Source organism: Artemia sp. Qi Xiang Cuo, chromosome 15 (assembly GCF_049724085.1).
Source record: "Artemia sp. Qi Xiang Cuo chromosome 15, ASM4972408v1, whole genome shotgun sequence".
NCBI classification, from domain to species: domain Eukaryota; kingdom Metazoa; phylum Arthropoda; class Branchiopoda; order Anostraca; family Artemiidae; genus Artemia; species Artemia sp. Qi Xiang Cuo.
Window position 1 is genome coordinate 46516931 of NC_142808.1, and position 21741 is coordinate 46538671.

Sequence of the window (21741 nt, forward strand, 5' to 3'; positions counted from 1 at the left end):
AATTAGTAATTAGTCTTATTCCAATGAAAAATGCTAAGGAGAATTTTGGGGGTGAATTGTTCACAAGCACTTTAAAAGAGAGGGGGGGGGGATTCTCAGCGAGGAAGGAAAGGTCTGGAGGGAAAGTGGGAGACTTTACGTTTGATGAAAATTTCCACGGAGGAGTTTGCAGTGAGGGGGGGGGGTATATTTAAGAGAGGGTGGGCCAGATGTACCAGTAGTATTTGAAAAACGAACAGAAATTATGACATATATGAAGGGTTGCCCCCTCCTCAATAACTTATACTTACGCAAGAGTTTGAATGTTTACTAAAATTTAAACACAGTTTCAACGTTTTAATTTTTCATGTACGGTGAGCCAAATCGAACCTGCATTAGTTGAAAAACGTTCAGAAATTAAATAAATAAAAAGAAGTTTTTTAACTGAAAGTAAGGAGTGACAGTAAAACTTAATACGAACAGAAATTATTCTGTGTATGAAAGGTTCTGTCACCTCCTCAGCGCCTCGCTCTTTACTCTACAGTTTGACTCTTTTTCTCAACTAAACTTTTTAAAACAATAAAAAACTTGTCACATGCATGCATTTAAACGGTTTTTCACCTGTATGTAGTCTTTTATGCCCGTTCAAATGGTGAGATCGAGAAAAGCATTTCATACACACCTCACATTTAAACGGTCTTTCACCCGTATGAACTCTTTGGTGCACAATCAAACTGCTTGATTGAGAAAAACATTTGTTACATACGTCACATTTAAACGGTTTTTCACCTGTGTGTATTCTCTTGTGTCTATACAAATCGCTTGAAGTAGAAAAGCATTTGTTACATACGGCACATTTAAACGGTTTTTCCCCTGTATGTGTTCTCTTGTGGTTAGTCAAATGAATAGATTGAGAAAAACTTTTGTTACACACATCACATTTAAAAGGTTTTTCACCTGTATGTATTCTCTGGTGTGTATACAAATCGCTTGAAGAAGAAAAGCCTTTGTTACACACGTCACATTTATACGGTTTTTCACCGGTGTGTGTTCTCTGGTGTTTAATCAAATGGCCAGAATGAGAAAAGCATTTGTTACACACATCACATTTATACGGTTTTTCACCTGTGTGTGTTCTCTGGTGTTTGATCAAATTGCCTGATCGAGAAAAAACTTTGTTACACACATCACATTTAAACGGTTTTTCACCGGTGTGTGTTCTCTGGTGTGTAATCCAATCGCTTGATCCATAAAAATCTTTCGTATATAGGTGACATTTATAAAGTATTACACCTGTATGCGCTCTCTGATGCCCAATCAAATTGCTTGAGAGAGAAAAGAACTTCTGGCCAATATCGCACTTATTTAGTTTTTTCCTCGTATTTGCTCTTGAATGTCTTTCTAGTTTTCTGCGGTTTTTACTATGCAAGTGAGCAAGTGATAAACCGCTAGTGGAAGGATTCTGTGAAACAACTAAAAATGCATTGTCCTGCAGGTCTAGTTCAGACAAATTTGGTGAAAAATGACCTTCCATAAGTAGATGTTGTCTAATATCCCCAATAAATTCACACAAACAAATAGGGCATTGTCCTCTTTCTCCCATTTGGTGTTCCATAAAATGTGGAACAAACTCTCTATAGTCACGAAATACTGCAGGGCAGACATCACACTTTCTCGGGGAAAGTTTTTCACAGCCAGTGTCAAAATGAAGATCTAGCATCAAAAATGATTTCTCTATTTTCCCACAGGAGTCACAAAGCCAGATCACAGCAGTTAATTCTTCTATAGCCTTCTCTTCCAGCCATTTCACGACAACAATTAGTTTTGGACCTAAGAGTTCCGGCTGAATTATATCATCACAATTGTTCAGAGTAGAAATCATTATCTCTAAAGTAAGAGACAAATAAATTAAGGCTACCATAACAATTATAAATAAAAAGTGAGCGTTTCAGAAGTCATGCATGTGTAGAATCTAGATTGTCTCCCCAGTCTTTTTAAGTTTTTAAGCTATCAGATATAATGCGGATCAAGTTCGATCATCAACTAAATTAGGAGGGAAATGCTTCAAACTAGTTTCATTCCACACAATTAAAATAATAATTGTATCAGCCCTACAGAGTAGGGCTGAAACAGATAGTAAATAGGCAGTATTTTGTTATTTTTTCAATATCAATTACATATAAGGACCATCTAAACGATAAAATGAAAACAAAAAATCTAGAAGTTTCTCATGTTGAAATTCACCAAATTGTAAAATGTTACTAAAAGGTATTACTACTTAAAGTTATTAAAAAAAGTTATAAATTATAAAAGTTAAAATATAAAAAAAATATAAATTATAAAAAGTTATAAAAGTTATAAATAATAATAATATAAAGGTATAATAATACTACTTAAAGGTATAAAAAAGAGAAATATAATGAGAATGAGCCAGCACGTGAATGAGACTAAAATTAATATTCCCCTCTAAAATAATATTGCATTAAAATTATATTCGATAACAAAATTATTAATTCGTTCAGTCAACATAATTCCTCTGCATAAATTTGACTTTTGAATATTTTTGTTATCACTTCCAGATTAAATGAATATTTAAACTTGCCAAATCACTCAAAATGATTTTATATATTCCTGGGATAAAAAAATGCGGTAGAATGTTTAAAAAGAAAAATATAAATACGAAAAACGAGTATATAGCCAGTAAATGAAAACGAAGAAGAAAACAAAAACAGATATTTCACCCGTATCAAACAAGGCGTCTTCAGCTTAGAAAAAAAAAACAAAAAATAAAACTAAAAAATGTACAAAAAACTAAAATAGACTCATCTAAAATTATAATATACAATTGCTTAAAATATACAACTTGGAGCTACCTTCGTAAAATCACCTCACAAAAGTAACTGGATTAAATATTTTAAAATACCAAATGAACAAGGAATAAGTTATTGCGGCATAATTTTATGCAAAGCTTTTGATGCTGCTATTCGCTTAGGTTTATTATTTGAACTAACCCCTAGGACATTTTGCAATACTTTATTTTTATTTTTAAATATGGGTTCTTTTTTTAAATATATCATAAACAGAACCAATATTTATATTCCCAGTATCTCTATTAATCGATAAACCTGCAAAAATATATTTTTTTATTTCTAATAGTTCAAGAGCCAACTGAGAGGATCCTGTTTCATTTCAAATGGCTGTTGCCTTCTTGAACAGCAAAAAATAGACCGAATTAAAAAAATATATGTTCTGCTAAGGCTGAAGTGAAACTGTCCGGAGGTCTTATAAATTTTAGAGCATGACCTATTGAATTCCGGTGCTCAATAAATCTTTCTATAAATTGCTGGTGTGTTCGACCAATGAAAAGTTTCTCGCAAAGCAAGCGATACTATAAATTCCGCTTGACAAAATATTCCGTGTTATATCTTTTTTAGAATTTAGAAAGTTAATCAGTCGTCTGATTGATTTAAAACAAGTTGAAATATTATATTTGAGTAAAGTTCGTTTGATTTTTTCCCCAAGAATTGGAATGTAAGGTAATGAAATGTTCCTATTGGAAAATGTGGTATCCAAAAGTTGAGAACCGTCGCTTTAACTACCCTTTTCATAATTAATAAGTCTTTCCTGTATTTTTTAATGTGAAGATTTTACAGGAATACGTTGTAAAGATAAACATATTTAGGATAAAAAATTTCGACAATAATATAATCCAGAAACCATAATCTCTAAAAAATTTAAAACCGTGATATTACAGTTTCTTTTTTTTTTTACTGAAACTTTGTGATATGAAAAAAAATTTAATACATGTCTTATTTGTTGGTTTTATTTAAATATAAAAAAGTAAAATATTATAACTCTTTATTAATAAAATATCTAAAAAGGGTAGCCTATCTTGTTTTTCTAACTCTAGAGTAAATTTAATATTTTTGTCAAACCTGTTTAAATGGTCAAGGAACAAATTTAAGGAATCCAATCCACGCTCCCAAAAGCATAAACCATCATCACTAAAACTACCCCAGAAACTAGGAGATAGAGAAAAACAATGAACGGTGTTACTGGTTTTACCCAATGTGACAATTCTTATTTCTTATGAACAGCTGGTCATAAGATGATTTTAAGAAATTTCGCAATCTGGAAAGGTAATTGTGAAGGAAATATTTGGATATGGATGAATAGCCTTCGTGGAGCTCCGTGCATCGATCTCTACCTGGTCCCGCTCCAAAGGGGACTGCCCTTTGATGAACTTTTGACAGTATATTGTAAAATTGAAATCTTCATACACCCATCTAAAACCCAAAATAAGGTACAATTATTTACCCTCAACCTGGAATCGATCAAGACTAGAAATTTTGTGGGTTTAAAAGTTTAAAGCAGGTAAAATCTCGCAGTTGAACTACGCACTATTCCAACCCACAATAGAATCACGTCATTAAGCTGCATCTTTCAGCTGTAAATGGCACTAGCATTGAGTGAAATGCAATTAATAATAATAATACTCGTCGATACGTTAATGTCAATTTTTTTTTTGGAGCTGATTAAAAGAAATATCTAGAAATAGCAAAAAGTTAATACGGCCTTGCACAAAGAGGAAATTTTACATTTATGGGTTAATACATGAATCAAAAACCCAAGGAATAGGACGTAATAAGTTGTCACTAGGCGTTTCAATTGCAAATAAAAGAATTTGAAGTTTTGATTTAAATATTGGAAGTAAAAAATTAAAGGATTTCTGGAGCTGACCAATCATCCCTACCAACTTCTATGACTAAGCTACAACCGATTTGACCAATCTAGCAACAGTAGGCTACATATATTATTATAAAAAGCTCAAAGTCTTATTTTCTTTTTTGATGATTTCTTTTCATGTTTTCAATGAATAATATTCTGGTTTCCTATGACTTCTTGTTTTAAAGTGATCCCATTTCTGTCCTATTTGCAGATGTAGAGGGTTTATTCTTATCCATTTTTGAATGTTGTAAAACAAGGAGATCTTATACTGCACTGATAGATTTTAGGAAGTAAAATACCCTCTCCTATCCGGAGAAAAAATTTGACATGAGCAAACGTGGCGAAAGAGAAAGTATTGCACACTTTTTCAACTTTGCCATTAAATAGGCTATCCTAGTTCCGTTATTATAAGTTTTTTATTGTGCTATATTTGTATGAATATTGAAGTAGAAGACAAGAGGAAGATTAACCTTTTTTTTTTTTTACATTTTTTATATAAGTACAAAGGATTCATTAAATAAAAAAAATAATGTGAAAAAAGTAAATAACTATTTTTAAGCTTAATGAAATCAACATTTTTTACGTTAATCAACGATCTTTTGTCCAAATTATTGAGGGGGGAATGGATTGCCTGCCCCCCCCCTCAACGATACCACGGGCCAACAACAGCCAGTCTGAATAAGAAAACATTCAGGCTAGCCGGTAGGGAAGGTATCCTTTACTTGAAATAACTCATTCAATTTGTGGTAATTTTTATTATTTTAAGCTTTGAGTGGATGATCAATTTTAAATTAAGATCGTTTTAGGATTCTTCCGTTCAATTTCTACTACTATCAGCTCACTACAGTAACAAGCCACCTGAGGCAAATACAGCTAAGAACGCCCCTGCTCAATCCCAATGTATTCAAAACCTTCCTCTTAACAACTTCCCAGGAAGTTCCAAATTCCTTTAAATCTTTTCTTACAACCTCCCCATTCGAGGAAAAATGGGGTTGCTTTTCGTTTTGGCCCTAGACAGTAGGCTGATAAAGCCAGTCTTTGGCAGTCTGTCATCCTTCATTCACAGAACCTGTTCTAGGAATCTCAAGCTTTCACTCACTATAACCCTGGAAAGCAGGGCTAAACCACATTTTTCGCTCAGATAGTTGCTTGAAATGCACTCAGTAAGACGATACATGACTTTTCCATAATTTAGCAATTTACTTATGTTTCATTTACTTCCGTCTTAGGAAAACAATATCTAATAAAGTTCATAACAAAACCCGTAACCATTAATGATAATTGCAATATTTCCTCCACTTGTATTTATGACATTAAAAAAATCTTTTAAATTAGTTTATTCTGGTTGAGAAAGCAAGAAAATATAAAAAACTTGCATTCCCTTATTACTGTTGACGATGGGACTAAAAAAGGGAAATGTTTGACCCACATTGAAATGTCTAAGGATTTGCTCCAACTCTCCTTAGAGATTTTCTTTACCGTGATTCATATTCATATTTCTTTTTACTTTCCTGTCAAAGGGACTTGCAAATTATAATATGAAACAGCCTATTTTGTAAACTAAATTATCACTGTATATTCAAGATGTACCTTCATTACGGCTATCCCTTTCCTGGGAGTCAGAGGGGGATGCAGAAAAACTTTGTGAAATTCCAAGAGGTAATTGATGTCCCAACGGCAATCCCAAACTGGATGTTCCGGTTTCACTTGTCAAGGTACCTTCAAATTCTGCAACAAAACACAAATTAAAAGATATCTAAAACAATCAAATACGAGGAATATACTGCTATTGAAAGTCATATGACCCTTATTCATATGACAAACGTGTTTTACGTAAATTTCACGTAAAACCCGTGAAAGTTTCTCACCCAAACCAGGTACATATGGTACCTGGTTTGGGTGAGAAACTTTCACGGGTTTTACATAAATTTGGTTTTGATACATGTTTCCAATCGCTGAGGCCAATGGGTAGTTTTTTTTAGTTCTGGTAAGGATTTAACTCGGGGAAATTTAGTAAGTGGGGTGTATAAAATTCCTTGTTCTTGTGGGAAGTTCTATATTGGTAGGACTCACCAACAATTTGTTGAAAGGTTTATTGAACACCGAAACTCAATTGAAAAAAACCCTACAATTAAGCAAGCCTCCAGAAACTTTCGTTTCAGCTTTAGCAGAACATATTTGGCTTCAACCAGATCATTTTGTAAAATTTGATGAAGCCTTGGCTATTTCTAATGATAGGGGGTACACCCAATGGGCCAGGGAAGCCATAGAAATTAAAAAACATATGTTTACTAACCTCTCCATAAATAGGGACACGGGTAATTTAAATATTGACCCAATTTATGATAACCTTCTAAAGAGTGAATCAATTCAATTCAATTCAATTCAATTTATTCGAATAAAAACATAACACAAACATTAATAACAGTCAACAGTCAATAAGGGAGTAAAGATTTTAAATAATCACCAGGGGACTATTTTACCTGCTAGACCAAAACGGTTTGCTTCAGTAATAGCTAACAAAAGGATTATTTCACAACTGAATAATTAGAGTAATTTACAGTTTTTTATTTTTCCTCAGTTACTCTGGTGTCCTCACTGAATTAACTCTATATTAGCATCTTTTCCCTACGTGGATCTGTTTGAGCAGCGTGTACATTTTTTTTTTTTTTTTTTTGGTGGTGGTTTTATTGGTTTTTAGTTTTATCTCGTTCTTATTGTGTGTCTTTCGTGCTTAAGACGCCTTGTTTGTATACAGGCGAAATATCCGCGTTGTTTTGTTTTTTTTGTTTTCTTTTCCCTCCACTGGCCACAGTCTCGTTTGTTTGTTTTTGAGAGATTTTTCTTTTTGTTGGTTTTTTGTCATGGCTGGCCAGTTCGGCTTAAGATCTTTCATTCAAAATATTTAAGGGAAAGAAATGAGATTTAACAATTACAAAGAACACATTTTTGTCGAGGAGGGGCTTGCAACTTTTTTTAGTCTGTTTGTCTATTTTGAATTCCCGGTTTGTAATATTAGTCTAAGACGAATGCAGTGTCAACACTTTATTTTGTTTCCAATATGATTAAGGTGAAGAAAAATATGTCTCCGGTTGGTCATGCACTGACTACAAATAAAAATATATCATTTCAGTTTTAAACTACTCCAGAAAATTAATTATGTATTCTTGTTTGAATCTAGTGATTTAAGCAAATTAAAATTCTATAGTGAAACTTTCTGGGAGGCAGTTCTAACCATAACGCCCAATTTTCTGTTGGCTTCAAAATTTATAAATAACCATCTTGAAATCAAAATAATAAATAGATTTAAATCTTAATTTAGAAAAATATAAACACTGCAGTTGTAAGTTATAATCTCTAGATTTAAAAAAATTAATATTTACTATTTTGAAAATCTTCCAACTAGACAGAAAACACAGTTTAGTAAACACCAGGAGCGTTGCTCCGGCATTTTTATTGGGGGTAGGGGCAAGAGGGGGTCCACATACGGATAGTCCATGGGTATGGGCTATCCTTCAGAAAAAGCAGTGACGGCTCTGGCCACTTCAATTTGCTTATACTCATAGTTAGTATTAAGTATTATCATATAAGTATTTTTAGTAAGTAAGTAATTTACTGCCAACTATGACCTCTACTTTAATTTAATAAAGACAAATTTTATAACCACTGCAGTTGTAAGTTATAATTTCTAGCTTTTAAAAAATTAATATTTACTATTTTGAAAATCTTCCAACTAGACAGCAAACCCACTTTAGTAAACACCAGGAGCGTTGCTCTGGCATTTTTATTGGGGGTGGGGGCAAGAGGGAGTCCACACACGGATAGTCCAAGGGTTAGATTATTTATTTCAAATTTTCACCCCTAAAATTTCTACACCCGGGGTGAGTGCCCCCTTACCCCTTCTTCTCTAAAACCACCTGTAGGGACATCGGTGTTAGAAAACTTGTGAAAAACGCAAGCCTAAAGGTGTTTTAAAGATGCGTGAAAATTCTAATGATTCTGTTCCGAATTTTCTCCCTTTAGTCTAAGAAAAAATCAAGTCTCTTTATCAAAAGGGGCCATCAAAAATATGAGCCAAAGCTGAGGTTGGAAAATTCATTAAATTACAACTGTTAATTAATTTTGACAAAGTCAAGCTGCTTTCAAACAGTTTGTGGCAACGAACTTGAAGTAAAGATCAATCTGGCTCAACATTTGTAGAAACTCTAAAAAAGGGGATTTGGATACCAATAGGTACATCACGAGAATCGAATTTTATGCTGAAATAAGATATATAAGCTTCATCACGTTTAGTTTTTCTCATCAAACGTTATAAAGTCTTACCTATCAAAAAAATTTGTCTTACTTTTGAAAAAACGTGAAACAATCCCCAAAAATGAAAGAATCTTAATAAAAATCACACCATCAGATTCAGGGTAACAGAAAATACTACAGTAGATGTTTCAAGCTCCTATCTGCAAAAATATGAAATTTCGCATTTTTTGCCAGAAGAAAGATCCCGGATGCGTGTTTGTTTTTTTTCCCCAGGGGTGATCGTATCGATCCAGTAGTCCTAGAATATCGTGAGAGGGCTCATTCAAAAAAATTTTAAAAGTTCTAGTGCCCTTTTTAAGTGACCAAAAAAATTTGGACGGCAACTTGGCCCCCACCTACGCTCATTTTTTTCCCGAAGTCAACCAATACAAATTTCAGGTAACCAATTTGTTCAGCATAGTCAAAAATCTAATAAATATGTCCTTGAGGATGACTTAATCCCCCAAACTTCCCAGTGGAAGGGCTGCAAGTTATGTACCTTGCCCATTATCTACATAGTTCTGTCGTTATGGGGAAGCACCCCGCCTTTTTCCTACGGACTTTTTACGGGTGGGAGGGGATAAGAGGAGGAGGTCACAGAGAAGTAGCAGGACTGGGGTGCTGCGTACGGGTGAACAGTGGCAAATTTCTTAAAGGGGTACCGAATTTACATCATTTTTTAAAAAACGATCAGATATTTAATTAAAAAAAAAGTTTTTTAAAATGAAAATAAGGAGCAAAATTAAAATTAAAAATGTAAAGAAATTATTACGTACATGAGGGGTTTCATCCCCCAGTCAATTCCTCAATCTTTACGGTAGAGTTTTTTTTTAGTACTTTGAAAAGAGCTATCTATTCTGGTTAAACGGACGTTGCGATTCAGAGATTTGTGGTTCGAACAAAATTTGAACTTTAGATTAAAGATTAATATATTGACTAAGGGGAGAACCTGACTGGGAGGAGACGCAACTCACATACGTAGTGACATATACGAAATAAAAAAAAAACAATAAAAAAACAAGCGATGATTTATTTACCAATACTATTTAAAATCAAACCATCAGATTCATCATATAATAAAAAATTCTTACATATATTTCAAGCTCATATATTAGAAACGTTTTGACTCGTTATTTTTTGCTAAAGTAACTATAACCGAAGTGGTTTCATTTTTTTTTTTTCAGTTGTAATCGTGATGACCCCGGGTCCCTAGATACTAAATCGAGGGCTCATTCAAAAGAACATTAAAACTTGTAGTTCTTTTTTATGTGATCAAAATTTCTGGAAGACAACTAGCCCCCTTCCCCCGCCCTTTTTCTCCTAATTTGGTCTGATTAAAATTTTGAGATGCCCTTTCTGTTCAGCATAGTTGAAAAACCCAACAAATATACATTTGAGGTAACAAATTCCCCCTAGAGCCCTTATAGAAAGGTCTAAATTTGTAAAATTTTCCAATTGTATACGTATAAGATAAAAAAAGGGATAAAGATCCTCCTGAGCCGTTGATGGCGCATAGGACGTCGAGTCAACGTTTCAGTTGCTGGGTATTTTTACAGAGAAATGTAGCAGGCTTGTCACCAACTATGGCAGCAACGGGGATCAAACCCTGGTGCTCCGTATTGGCAAGTAGAACATCAATCCACATTGCTACAACAGGTGTGTAAACGTTATTGCATTGGGTATTGGGAAGAATGCCCATTTTTTTTGGGGGGGGGGGAAGGGTCTGATGTTTTTTTCCAAAGGGAGAATTGGATACGGGGAGGGAAGTGTACAGGGAGTAAAAATTTCAGGGTAAAAGTTGAAATGGGGGAATATTTCAGGTGTCCAATACGAAAATATTTTTTTGCGTCTTGGTTTGATTAGGCCGACTCAGTTTTACACATGGACATGTTAAAGATAAGTGTGTGTGTTAATTTAGTCCCGAGAGTGAATATTCGTGAAAATATTTCTTCAGGGAAGGGGGAGATTCCTGTGGAGGTGAATTCGGATTTCCTGGGATTCTCTAAGAGACAATCAGAAATCAAATGAAAAAACAAATTTCGTCAACTGGAAGTAAGAAAACTTATTAAAACTTAATACAATCAGACATTATTATGTATATGTGGGGGTTGCCCCATCCTCAACACCTTACTCTTGACGCCGAAGCTTGAGTTTAGTTCCAATTCTTTGTTAAAAACTCCTGAAGCACAATGTTCGGTTTACTAGAACAATCAGAAGTTTTTTTTTTAAGTACTAAAACCAATAGCGAGAAGAGGAAGGTGTTTGTGTGGTGATTATCCACATCCCACTCAGGAAAAAATAAAGAATAATGTTTTACAAAAAGTTGTTGTTAGAAAATAAAGATGTTTATGTTAACAAAATGTAATTACGACGTGACTCGGCTTAATAGAAACCGAAACACCAATAGATACATCAAAAGAATCAGATTTATATGCGGATTTCAAATATATGAATTTTTATTAAGTTTACTCTTACCCATCAAAAGTTACGCACCTGAGAAAATGTGCCTTATTTTCGAAAAAAGGGGGAAACGCCCCCTAAAAGTCATTGAACTCTAATGAAAATAACACCGTCCAATTCAGCGTATCAGAGAACTCTACTATAAAAATTTCAAGGTCCTATCTGCAAAAATGTGGAATTTTTTTATTTAATGCCAAAATAAAAATCACGGATGCGAGTTTTTTCCCCATGCGTAATCGTATCGACCCAGTAGTCCTAGAATATCGGCGGATGCAGAAAAACTTTGCGAAATTCCAAGAGGTAGTTGGTGTCCCAGCGTTAATCCCGAATGTCCCGGTTTCACTTGCCAAGGTACCTTCAAATTCTGCAACAAAACACATATTAAAAATCATCTAAAACCAACAAATACGTAAATCATAATCTAAAGCATCTAAAGAGGAACGGATTGTTATTCAAGTTGATTTAACCCTTATTCATATGAAAAATTAACAGACCCAGATAAATAACCAACATTGGGAGTCTTCAGATTCACAATAAAACTAAAACGATGGTTGAATAGCATATATATTTATTATATCTGACTATTTTCCTTTAATCCAAGACCGATAAATTCCTGTTAATGCTGATCAATATTTATTGATGAGCTGATTAAAGTATAACAAATCGAGTTTTTTTTTCTTACAAAAATTTGTTAATGCAAACCATCATTTAAAATTTCGAGAGGTTGTCAAAAACTTTAGCATTGAGGTACACATTAGGAAACAATTCTGGCTCCTGTAACATCCCAAATGTTACACCTCTGTCATCTTTGCAGTATTTTGTTGGCATCATTTGCAGGTCGGTGGACCCACTATTCCGTAAGAACCTGCAAGCAAGAATAAATCGTCAGAGCACGATCATCTTCTTCATAAAGGATTTAGAAAATGAGGATCAGTTCTTACCAAAACGGCCCATTTTCTGCTTGATTCAAAATTAAAATATCACAATGAAATTAGAATAATAAACAAAACTCAATCATTATTTAGAAAAAATATAAACACTAAACTTTTAACCCATAATCTCCTGCTTTTTGAAAGGTAATATTTACAATCTTTAAAATCTTCCCACTAGATAACAAAACTAGCAAAGCAAACAACAACACTTTTGAATAAAAAAGAGAAACATTCCACCTTAAGATTTGACTAAATTCCTTGAATTAAATCGTACTTGCCCTTGCTTAGTCTTTTTACCAAAATATAACTTGGTTTATTTTAGTCTAATGTAAACAAATGTTACAGATGTACCTTCATTATCCGAACACGTTGCTCCCGATTCCTGGGTGTCAGTTTCAAGTTTACAACGTCCTGAAACGCCAGGAAAAGTATTTAGAGTAGCACTTACACGTTTAGGGGACAGCAAATGGTCAGAACTTTCAAAGAGCTGCTCCCACTGATTTGATTAAGCATCTTATAAAATAAAACAAATAATAGGTACGATTACTCGCACAAACACAATACTAACCAGCAAGGCGGTACCAAGGGAGGAGCGGAGATTAGGGGGGTTTGACACCCCCCAACATGTTTGTTTGAATCGTAAAAACGTAACAAAAATGGATATAAAATAATTTTTTATGCGTTTTTTGTGTAACTCTCCCCCCGAAAAAAAATATTCTAGTAAAACCCCCTCCGAAAAAAAATCCTGTGTACGGTCTTGATAACACGTTAAATGACATTGACAGGGTTAGTTGCATCTAGTCAAAATGAAACAAAATTGAATAGTTCTGAAGACACAATTCTATAGCATCTAGTTCAGCTTTAGAGGGATTTTTAGCCATAACTGAAAAAAGTTTGCTCAGTTCAAACACTTTCACCTGATCACAAAATGACTTTTTATTTCATTCGTGTTGTTACAAAATCAAGAAAAGAAAATCACAGCAAAAAGATCAACAATGCTTAATATTAAAAAATTTAATTGTAATTGATTTTTGTATAAACCACTACTTATTGTTTGACAGTTTATTGGTAAATTCTCTTTTCCAGTTTCTGTGGCAATATTTCTATTACTTGAAGCTCTTGTTCATGGTTCTGTTTTGTTTAGGTGGCCTCTAACAAAGCCTGGGCTCGCCCTATTTCTGGACAAATCATGATTCTTAATGGATTTTTGGGCCATTCCCTATCCTATTGAGCCATTTTACTCACAGTTTTTCCGTTCATTATGTCCGTCGTTCATTTTACCAAACATTATTCTCTTCATCATCTCGTAGTTTCATTTATTCCTAAACTAACAAAATCTCTTTTTCCTCTCTAAAACCTCTACTCTTCTGCTCCCTTCTCTCCTCTTCTTGATTTTACTTGAGTCGAGTTTTTACAGGGCAACCCTTGTGCAGATCAACTCTCCAAATTTCGAGTTTTTTATGGTTTTATTTTGTGTTGGCTGCCTTTTTTGATGTGCCAATTTTATCAAAGCAAAGTTCCCTGGTTAAGTTGACTTCAAAGTGCAGATGAGATACTTGTACAAAAACAAAATTGATTTTCTCAGGTGAAAATCCGGAGAATCTTGACCTTTACCGGTGAATATCAACAAACAAATAGTTACTCGGCGTATGTCCGAAATGTTATCTAAATTTAAATGTCAACACTAACTGCGCACTAATGGCAATTTTATATTTTATTCTTAGTAATTCAGTCACGAAAAATTCTTAGCCTCTTTCTGAGCGGAATGAAAATAATGAAAGTTAAAAATTTGCTTAATTATACAGTATGTTGAGAAAAAAATGAGAAAAGAAATAATAGTACGGTAATAAAAAACTTACAAAATTATGTGATTAAAATCTTATTTTTTTATATTATATGATAGGTTACATGATTGGTAAAGTGGGTGAGGGAAGAGATAGTTGCCCTGACGATGCTCCGAAACCATTTAAAAAGAAACTGCAAGTTCAACTTCCAAACAAACGAGTGTTCTCCAAATTTTAGAGAACCACCCCTTCCTTAAATGTCCTATATACCCTTGGGTAATAATTTACAGCACTTTCCCCCGAATGTTGGGGGTTGTGTTGAGCTCATAAGTTTTTTTATCTGATCTTTGGACTATTTTGAACAAAATGGCTATTTCAAAATATTGACGGAATACATTTGGGAAAAAGAGGGCGAGTGTGTGATTGGGGACGGGGGGAGTTTCCAACCGAAAAATTTTGAATATTAATAAAAGCAAAAGAACTCCGAATTTCAAATTGAAAGAGGCCCCTCTAAAGTGTATACCAGACGAAATGCCTTTGGTAAAAATGAATAGCAATAAAACATTGCACCCTTATCACTTGTACTATAGGTAACTGTCTTCGAAATTGTCAAGTCACTTTGATAACATCTAAAAATACTTTTGAAAAATACAATAATACAGTGAAGATATAAGACCAAAGTTGACCTTTCAAAAACAATTCTGGCAGGCACACAGATCAGCTTAAATACTTTATATACTATCTAAGACCACACCGGCTATACATGTCGCATCACACATAAATAATAATTTCATACATAAATCAGCTTTCTTTTTATTTTGTTCCAAAAAATGTAACTGGAAAACTTACCAATTTTGACAACAGAAGCCTCGGACAGGGTGATTGGAATTTGGGGTAAGTCCATAGGACGATATCTGAAAAGAGATAATAATGCTTGCAAAACCTTAAACAACACTTGGATATAAGTAGCCTCTTGTCAATTTAAAGTCTAGCCTCAAATAAATTTCAACAGTTTTTATTTTGGTACTGTTTGGACCGGAAAAAATTATGGCAAACATATAAAAAAATCAGCCAAAACCGGACGAGGTGGAACTGATTATTTTCTGTCTTTTCTTTTAAAATGACAACTTTTTAAAAACGACTTAATTTGCAGACAAAGAAAGTTGATAATAGGTAAATCTGGTGTCCAAATTATATGTAGATTATGAATGTCCACTTTGTTCTTGTTTCAAACGTTCCTGTTTAGTCCCCGCCCCTAACTCAAGTATAAATATAGATGTGAATAAATCCGTCTAGGAAATTACAGAACTACAGAAAAAAATTTGACTGGGACTGATGAAAAGTTTTGTCCATGTTAATTTAATGCTGCTCTGGAGATTGCATCTTCAAGTATCAGGAGAAAGCGCAGGGGTCTGGAGTTCTGCCCAAATCTGGTAGATAAGGACAAGTTCGGAAATAGTGAAATTTCACTGCTGCTAAAAAAAAAAGTACTTCTGTGGGATAGACGGCCGCTGTAGATGATGCTATTTTCTTCTGAAAGACTTGGTGTTAGTAACTATCAGGATTGTCGGTAGATTTTACATATACAATATACAAAATGCAGCCTCTCCTGGTACTTTTACTTCTTCTTCCGAAGCCTCAAGTCAGGAAAATATCGAATCATTTTTTCTAAACTGTTCTATGTTTTTCAATTGGTTAAGCGCAACCACTGCTTTTATCTAGGAGGGAAATTGTGTCACAGCCAAGAATTGCATGAGAAAAGGAAAAAATTCTCAAATTTCCCTTCCCAATTTTCTCAACAATGGCTTCAATCCTTCACGTTGCACCTGAAGTGGTTACCTTAGGTTCAGCTTTCAGGAAAACCTTATGGAATACAGTGATAAAGTAACAGCACAAACAAGTCGGTATGGTCACCAATAAATAAAGTGTTCACAGTCTTTAAATGCTCAACCGCTGCAACAACATTAAGCAAGTCAGCGTCACCTTATCTTTGATGGTTCTCAGACCTTTACCTCATAAATAATCAGACAGTATAGCCTACTGGCAAAACGGCTTTATTATTCATGCACAAAAAAAAAAATTCCCCTTTTTTGGTGGTCCGTCTCATTTCTTGATTAAACGGTACTTCCAGTCAAGTGATACAGTTTCTCCTAAAATAAGTCATCTTTCATCGAAGCACCTATGTCGTAGTTATCCAAGATAATAATAGTATATAGACATTCTGATTAAACATAGTTTCAGCATCAGTCTATTATCTTCGAATATTTTTCTTTCTTTGCCTAGGGAATCATGTGAAGAAAAGAGTTCCTGTCTAAGACATTGGTGCTGATCAGGCTATATTTTAACCCAATAACATCAATTTCTAAAAGTCACTTGATAGCTTTTTGGTGGCTCTGCTTTATTTGGTTTTCGGAACAAGCCAGAATCATAAAAAATCAATGCAGGATAGGAACAAGGTTCATGTTTAATTGAAGATTCTTAGTCCATATTCAGTCATTAAGATCCCGTTAGAATACACTTACACAGCAATGAAGGGTCTATAAGGACTGGCTGGTTCTTCTTTTTAAACGAGTGCTTGTTCATAGATTTGCCTACCATTCTCTCCGCAATTTTTTTCCTGAGTTCCACTGCTTTGTTGATGTTCTACATTTTCTACAGCAGTCAAGCCAAAAGCAAGGTTTCAAAATGGTAGCAGATCATCCTCAAAAGGGGACATCTACTTGACAAAATCAATAAATATTTGCACGTCTCTGCAGCCTCTCTGCTAGCCTGAAATACAAGACTTTGTCCTGTTTGCAAAAAATCCGGCAGTTCTTGCATCAAAAAAATGACATAAGCAACTGCTGGACATCCCATGACCAACTGAAGTCTATGCTCTCTTGTCATTCTTCAATCTCTATTCAATCCGGTTGCTGTTTTCAGACTTTTCACCAGTTATTGTTCTACGAAAAATTCTGTACTTGCACAGACTCAATATATGTCTGATCTTTTAACAAGATACAAGCCTTTTTTGAACGACTAGGAAAGAGTTTGGCATGTATGATCAAGTCTGTTAAAACTCTGCTGTAGGTAGTGTCATTCCAACTTTGTGTAGCTGTTATGACCAGCATCTGCAACGTGTGGGAGCATGTCAAAAGCTTGTTCGTAAATGAAATTTCCATTCACCTATATACTCAGCCATGAAGACATATGAATGAATGACAACTATGTCCATGTGCTCCATCCACAGTTTTCCTTTTCAACTCTCCTGACTTCATTCTGATTTAAGAGGAAAGGGAGAAGCTTTGATTTTGAGACTGAAAGCCTAAGAGATATGTTTAAAAGAAGCTTGTCCATCTATTACTTTCTGATATAGTCTTTGATTTCACTAAGCTCAACTGTTTTCAATGAAAGTTCTCCATTCAATTCAAGTTCTACACCTGAATCCAGTTAATAACAATGTCTTGAATGGCATGGGCTCGCAGTACTTAAGAAATAGCCTTATCACTTCGAAGATAAGGAATTGTAACACAATTGAACATTAATTCTAAAATTTTTTCCAGGCCAGATCCATCCATCAAATATCCCAGTAGCACTGACAAAACCCAAAGGATGTGGATTCCTTCTAGTCTATCCACTAGTTATGCGCTGCTACTAGAAGGTTCTTCTGCAGCAATAAAATTCTTGGAATTCAAACACAATGGCTGGCTAAACGTTACAACCAGAGTTAACCCATACTATTCATCATTTTGCGCAATGAATGTCAGTGTAGAAAGGATACAATTCGTTGCTTGAAGGAAGGCAAATCATAGCAAAAAAGAAAATGTTAGCTTTACTAAGATGGCCACTGACCGTTACTGATTGCAATGTTTTAATCCAACATTGCTTAGGTTTTTAGAGGTGCCACAGCATGAGAGCGAAATACTATGTAAGTTTTAAATCTCATATTCTTTGGATCCTGAATGAAGAAAATCATAATTAATTATGAAAAGGACAAAATTGTTTGACTTTCTATGGACAACTAAGACTCTTCCAGTCACATTTATTTCCTCAGCTGCAACCTCATGCCTATCCACACTTTTTCAGAAGACTATTAGCACTAGGGGTATAGAAGCAATTAAGTCCATGCCACGAGAGGTGTTTCAACAATCAAGAGCCCAAACGTTGTGATCAACGCTGTCCACCATATGTTAAATCTGACTGTCAGAAATAATTTCATGCAGTTTGACTCCATAATAAACAGCAGTATTTTTCCCAAACCCCAAAACATCAAAATAGGAGGGGCAAAACTTCAGGAAATTCAAGATATCAATGAGGAATATGGAAGATCAGGTATAATGCACTTGAATTTGTCTTCTTTTAAACTCGAATGCGGGCAAAATGTGTAATCTTGTTCATGAGCATGACTGCATCTATTAAATAATTTCTTACCACGAGTGTTGAAGAACATTACATACCAAAGACATTTTTGAGAAGGGTGATAAATCATTTCTATGATTTGGTGTGCGTTGGGGGGGGGGGATATGCAAGAGACTAGGACAAAGGGTTTCCCAAGCAATTTGGAATAAGAAGTGTAAATTTTTCTCTGTGCGGATCCAATTTTTTGCAATATCAAGTTTATACTAATGCACGTTTTATCCTGTGCGCGTGTGTGTTTGGTGGGGGGGGGGCAAATCAGGGAGAGTAAAAAAACAGAATTGATTCCATATTCGTGATATATGTACAGTATTTTCTTATCGACAACTTTTAGAAGCCCCAATTGTTATTTTTTAAGTTGTAATTTCAGAATAAATTACAGAAAAACTTCAATTTTGCTTTGACCAATTTTGGCAGATTTCTTATATATTGAAAAAATTTTTTTAATTCTGGTTACAATGATATCAAAATAAAACTGTTACAATTTATTTGAGGTAGCCCATAAAATTAATTTAGATTGACTGTACTATATAGTACTCTAGTTTAAGAGACGAGAATGGAAGAACTAAGTCTATAGAAACACACAAGCCATAATGATTCCTTTCAAGCTCTGTAAAGCCAATTTTATTTTAATAGCAGGCATTTGAGGGTCTCGACTCACCTTCTTCAGCAGTCAAGATCATTAGAACTCGGATAACAATTTCTCTTGATATTTTAAACAAATGGAGTTCTTAAAATCAAGTAAATGTATTTCATATTAAACTGTATTATAAGCGTTGACATTGATTTTAAGCGTAAATAAAATTTCACAGTAAAATTACACAATAGTTTTGTTTCTTCAAAAATTTGGTAAACTAGAAAAATAAAATTTTCAGAATCAGAATTAAAGTCGAAACTACGAGTCCAGGAACATTATTTCTTTTAGCTGCTTCAACTACTTTATGAACAAAAAAAAAAAAAAAAAAAAAAGAAAAGAGATATTTTTCATACTTATGTTTATTTATAGAATTGAGGCCATGATAGTTTAAAAACAGTATATTTTCATTGAATTTACAAAAAGATTCTGGCTGCCAAATGATTGGACAGCCCAGAGCCAGAGTCTATTATTAATACTTGTAAGGCTTTCAAGATTCTGTGACATTCAATAAAGTGACTAATAAAAATAAATCTGAAAAAATTAAAGTTTCACAAGCAAAATAATTAGCAACTTTTTTCAAATAATGCAGGGTAAATTGCTACTTCTCAGGCAACCCTCATACCATAAGTAAATTAAAGGAATAAAAAAAGATAATCAGGGCTAACATGTCCTGTAGCCTCTATTATCTACTTGAATGGAATAATATTTCCCAGAAAATTATTCACAAAATCATTTAACTTTTTTTTTTAGTTTAACATAGATTCACAATTTATTTAGACACTTACGACTAGGTCTTACTTACCTTTAGTTACTTTACTCTCTAAACGGAAAATATCGTGTCACAGATTTAACTAATAATATGGTGGGATAAACTTGACTCTTTATTTAAAACTCTTTGGTTGGTCTTGAAGGCAATATTCAGATGTTAAACATCAACAAAAACAAACTTCTGTTTGCTACTGTTTATAAATTTAAAAAAAAATTGTTTAAAATCTAGAGAGGGGGCAGGGTAGTTTTGTTTTAATGAGAGTAAAAAGAAAAGGGATATTTTATTGAACTTACCAAAACAAGTATTTTCCTGTTTTAATCTGTTTCAAAATTTATTTTAAATTCGATTTATCCTTGAATTTTGAAAACATATTTTAATTCTTTTTTTGGGGGTCTAGGTGCCCTCCCCCCACGTTGTCCCTTAGAAGGGACACTGTTATTTAATATCTCTTAATATCTGGGAATATTTATGGTCTTTAGTGTTCTTATGAAAGTAAAGAGGAATATTAAACCCCAAAATGAGCATAATTTGTTCTGTATGGGAGGAAGATGGCAGGGGATACCCTTCTTCATCTTACATCTAATCGTCATTAAAACTTTTGAGGATATACATTCTCTTTGACTACTCAGTTCTGTGTGGGGAAATGTTCTCCAAGGGAAAATGATGGCTCCCCTTTTTTAACTCAGTTGAATGCTTTTGATCAAGGAAGTAAATGACTCATTGGGTGGTGATCTTTGCTGGTTATAAATTAGCTTGTTTTGGTTATAATCAAGATATAGAACTATTAACCTTATTGATTGGGAAGTTTTTATAATGCAGAAATGATACAGGCATTGGAAAAACCAAAATATGTCATTCAATTTCAATGGTTACTCTTGCAATTTTGTCCAGCTGGCAAATGGGGTGGGGTTGTATAATGAACTACAATTAATATATTTTTCTGGTGATCTAATGTTAGCCATCAAACACATCTTTTTATTGTAGTAAAAATATATCTTTTAGTTACCAGTTTGAAAAAACATAACAAGTGGGCAGGATATTCACAATTGCATTCAAGAACAAAATCCATTTATATTCAAAATCCATGAAAAATCAATGCGACCTTTTCCTCCCCATTTGATTTTGCAGTCTCCCATTGCCTTTCCTGTGCTCCTTAAGACAAAGTTCATCAAAATAATCCATATAAAGGGGGATAGAACACAACCCTGCTTGGCTCCTGATTTAATACAAAACCAGCTGCTAACCTCATTTCCTACTTTAACCACAGCAGTCTTATTCTTATACAGAGCATTAATCACTTTAATTTATTTGTCTGGTACAACATACAATGATAAAGCCTTTGCTAAATCAATTGGTATGTTCACTTTATTCATAGGTCATTTATGGAAACAGGTCAATATTTACCAACAAATGATATATTAAATTCAGAATGATATAGGCAAATGATTCTAGAGTTATGTCTAGCCTATGTCTTTGCTATTTGAATTAGGCCTAGGACATATCCTAATTAACTTTGATAGATTTTCACTTTGGAGTAAAACTTAGGCCCCTATTGATATCTTGTCCTCTGTGCCAATGATGGAAATATTTCACTGAGAAAAACCTCAGTTGTCAGTAAATCTAGAAATTTGCTGTTTCCCTATGGACAGTTACAATCCTAAGCTTGGAACAGTTACAAAGAGTCTTGGGCAAGTGACCCAAAAATTTGTGAAAAATTGAAATTTTTTCAGAATGTGTGGCTGAGCTTAGGTTACATATAGGTAC

At 34.0% G+C, this 21741-nt stretch overlaps 1 protein-coding gene across 1 annotated transcript; it reads right to left on the reverse strand.

The window, feature by feature from the left end:
• Positions 1-511: 511 nt before the first annotated feature.
• LOC148943739 (uncharacterized) lies at positions 512-15080 on the reverse strand. The gene is made up of 4 exons (XM_089101220.1): positions 14973-15080; positions 12744-12888; positions 6298-6435; positions 512-1866 (listed from the first exon to the last, which is right to left on the reverse strand). Exons 1-4 carry the CDS (start codon positions 15078-15080, stop codon positions 551-553), a joined length of 1707 nt encoding a protein of 568 aa, XP_088957346.1. The 3' UTR covers positions 512-550.
• Between the last annotated feature and the right edge of the window lie 6661 nt (positions 15081-21741).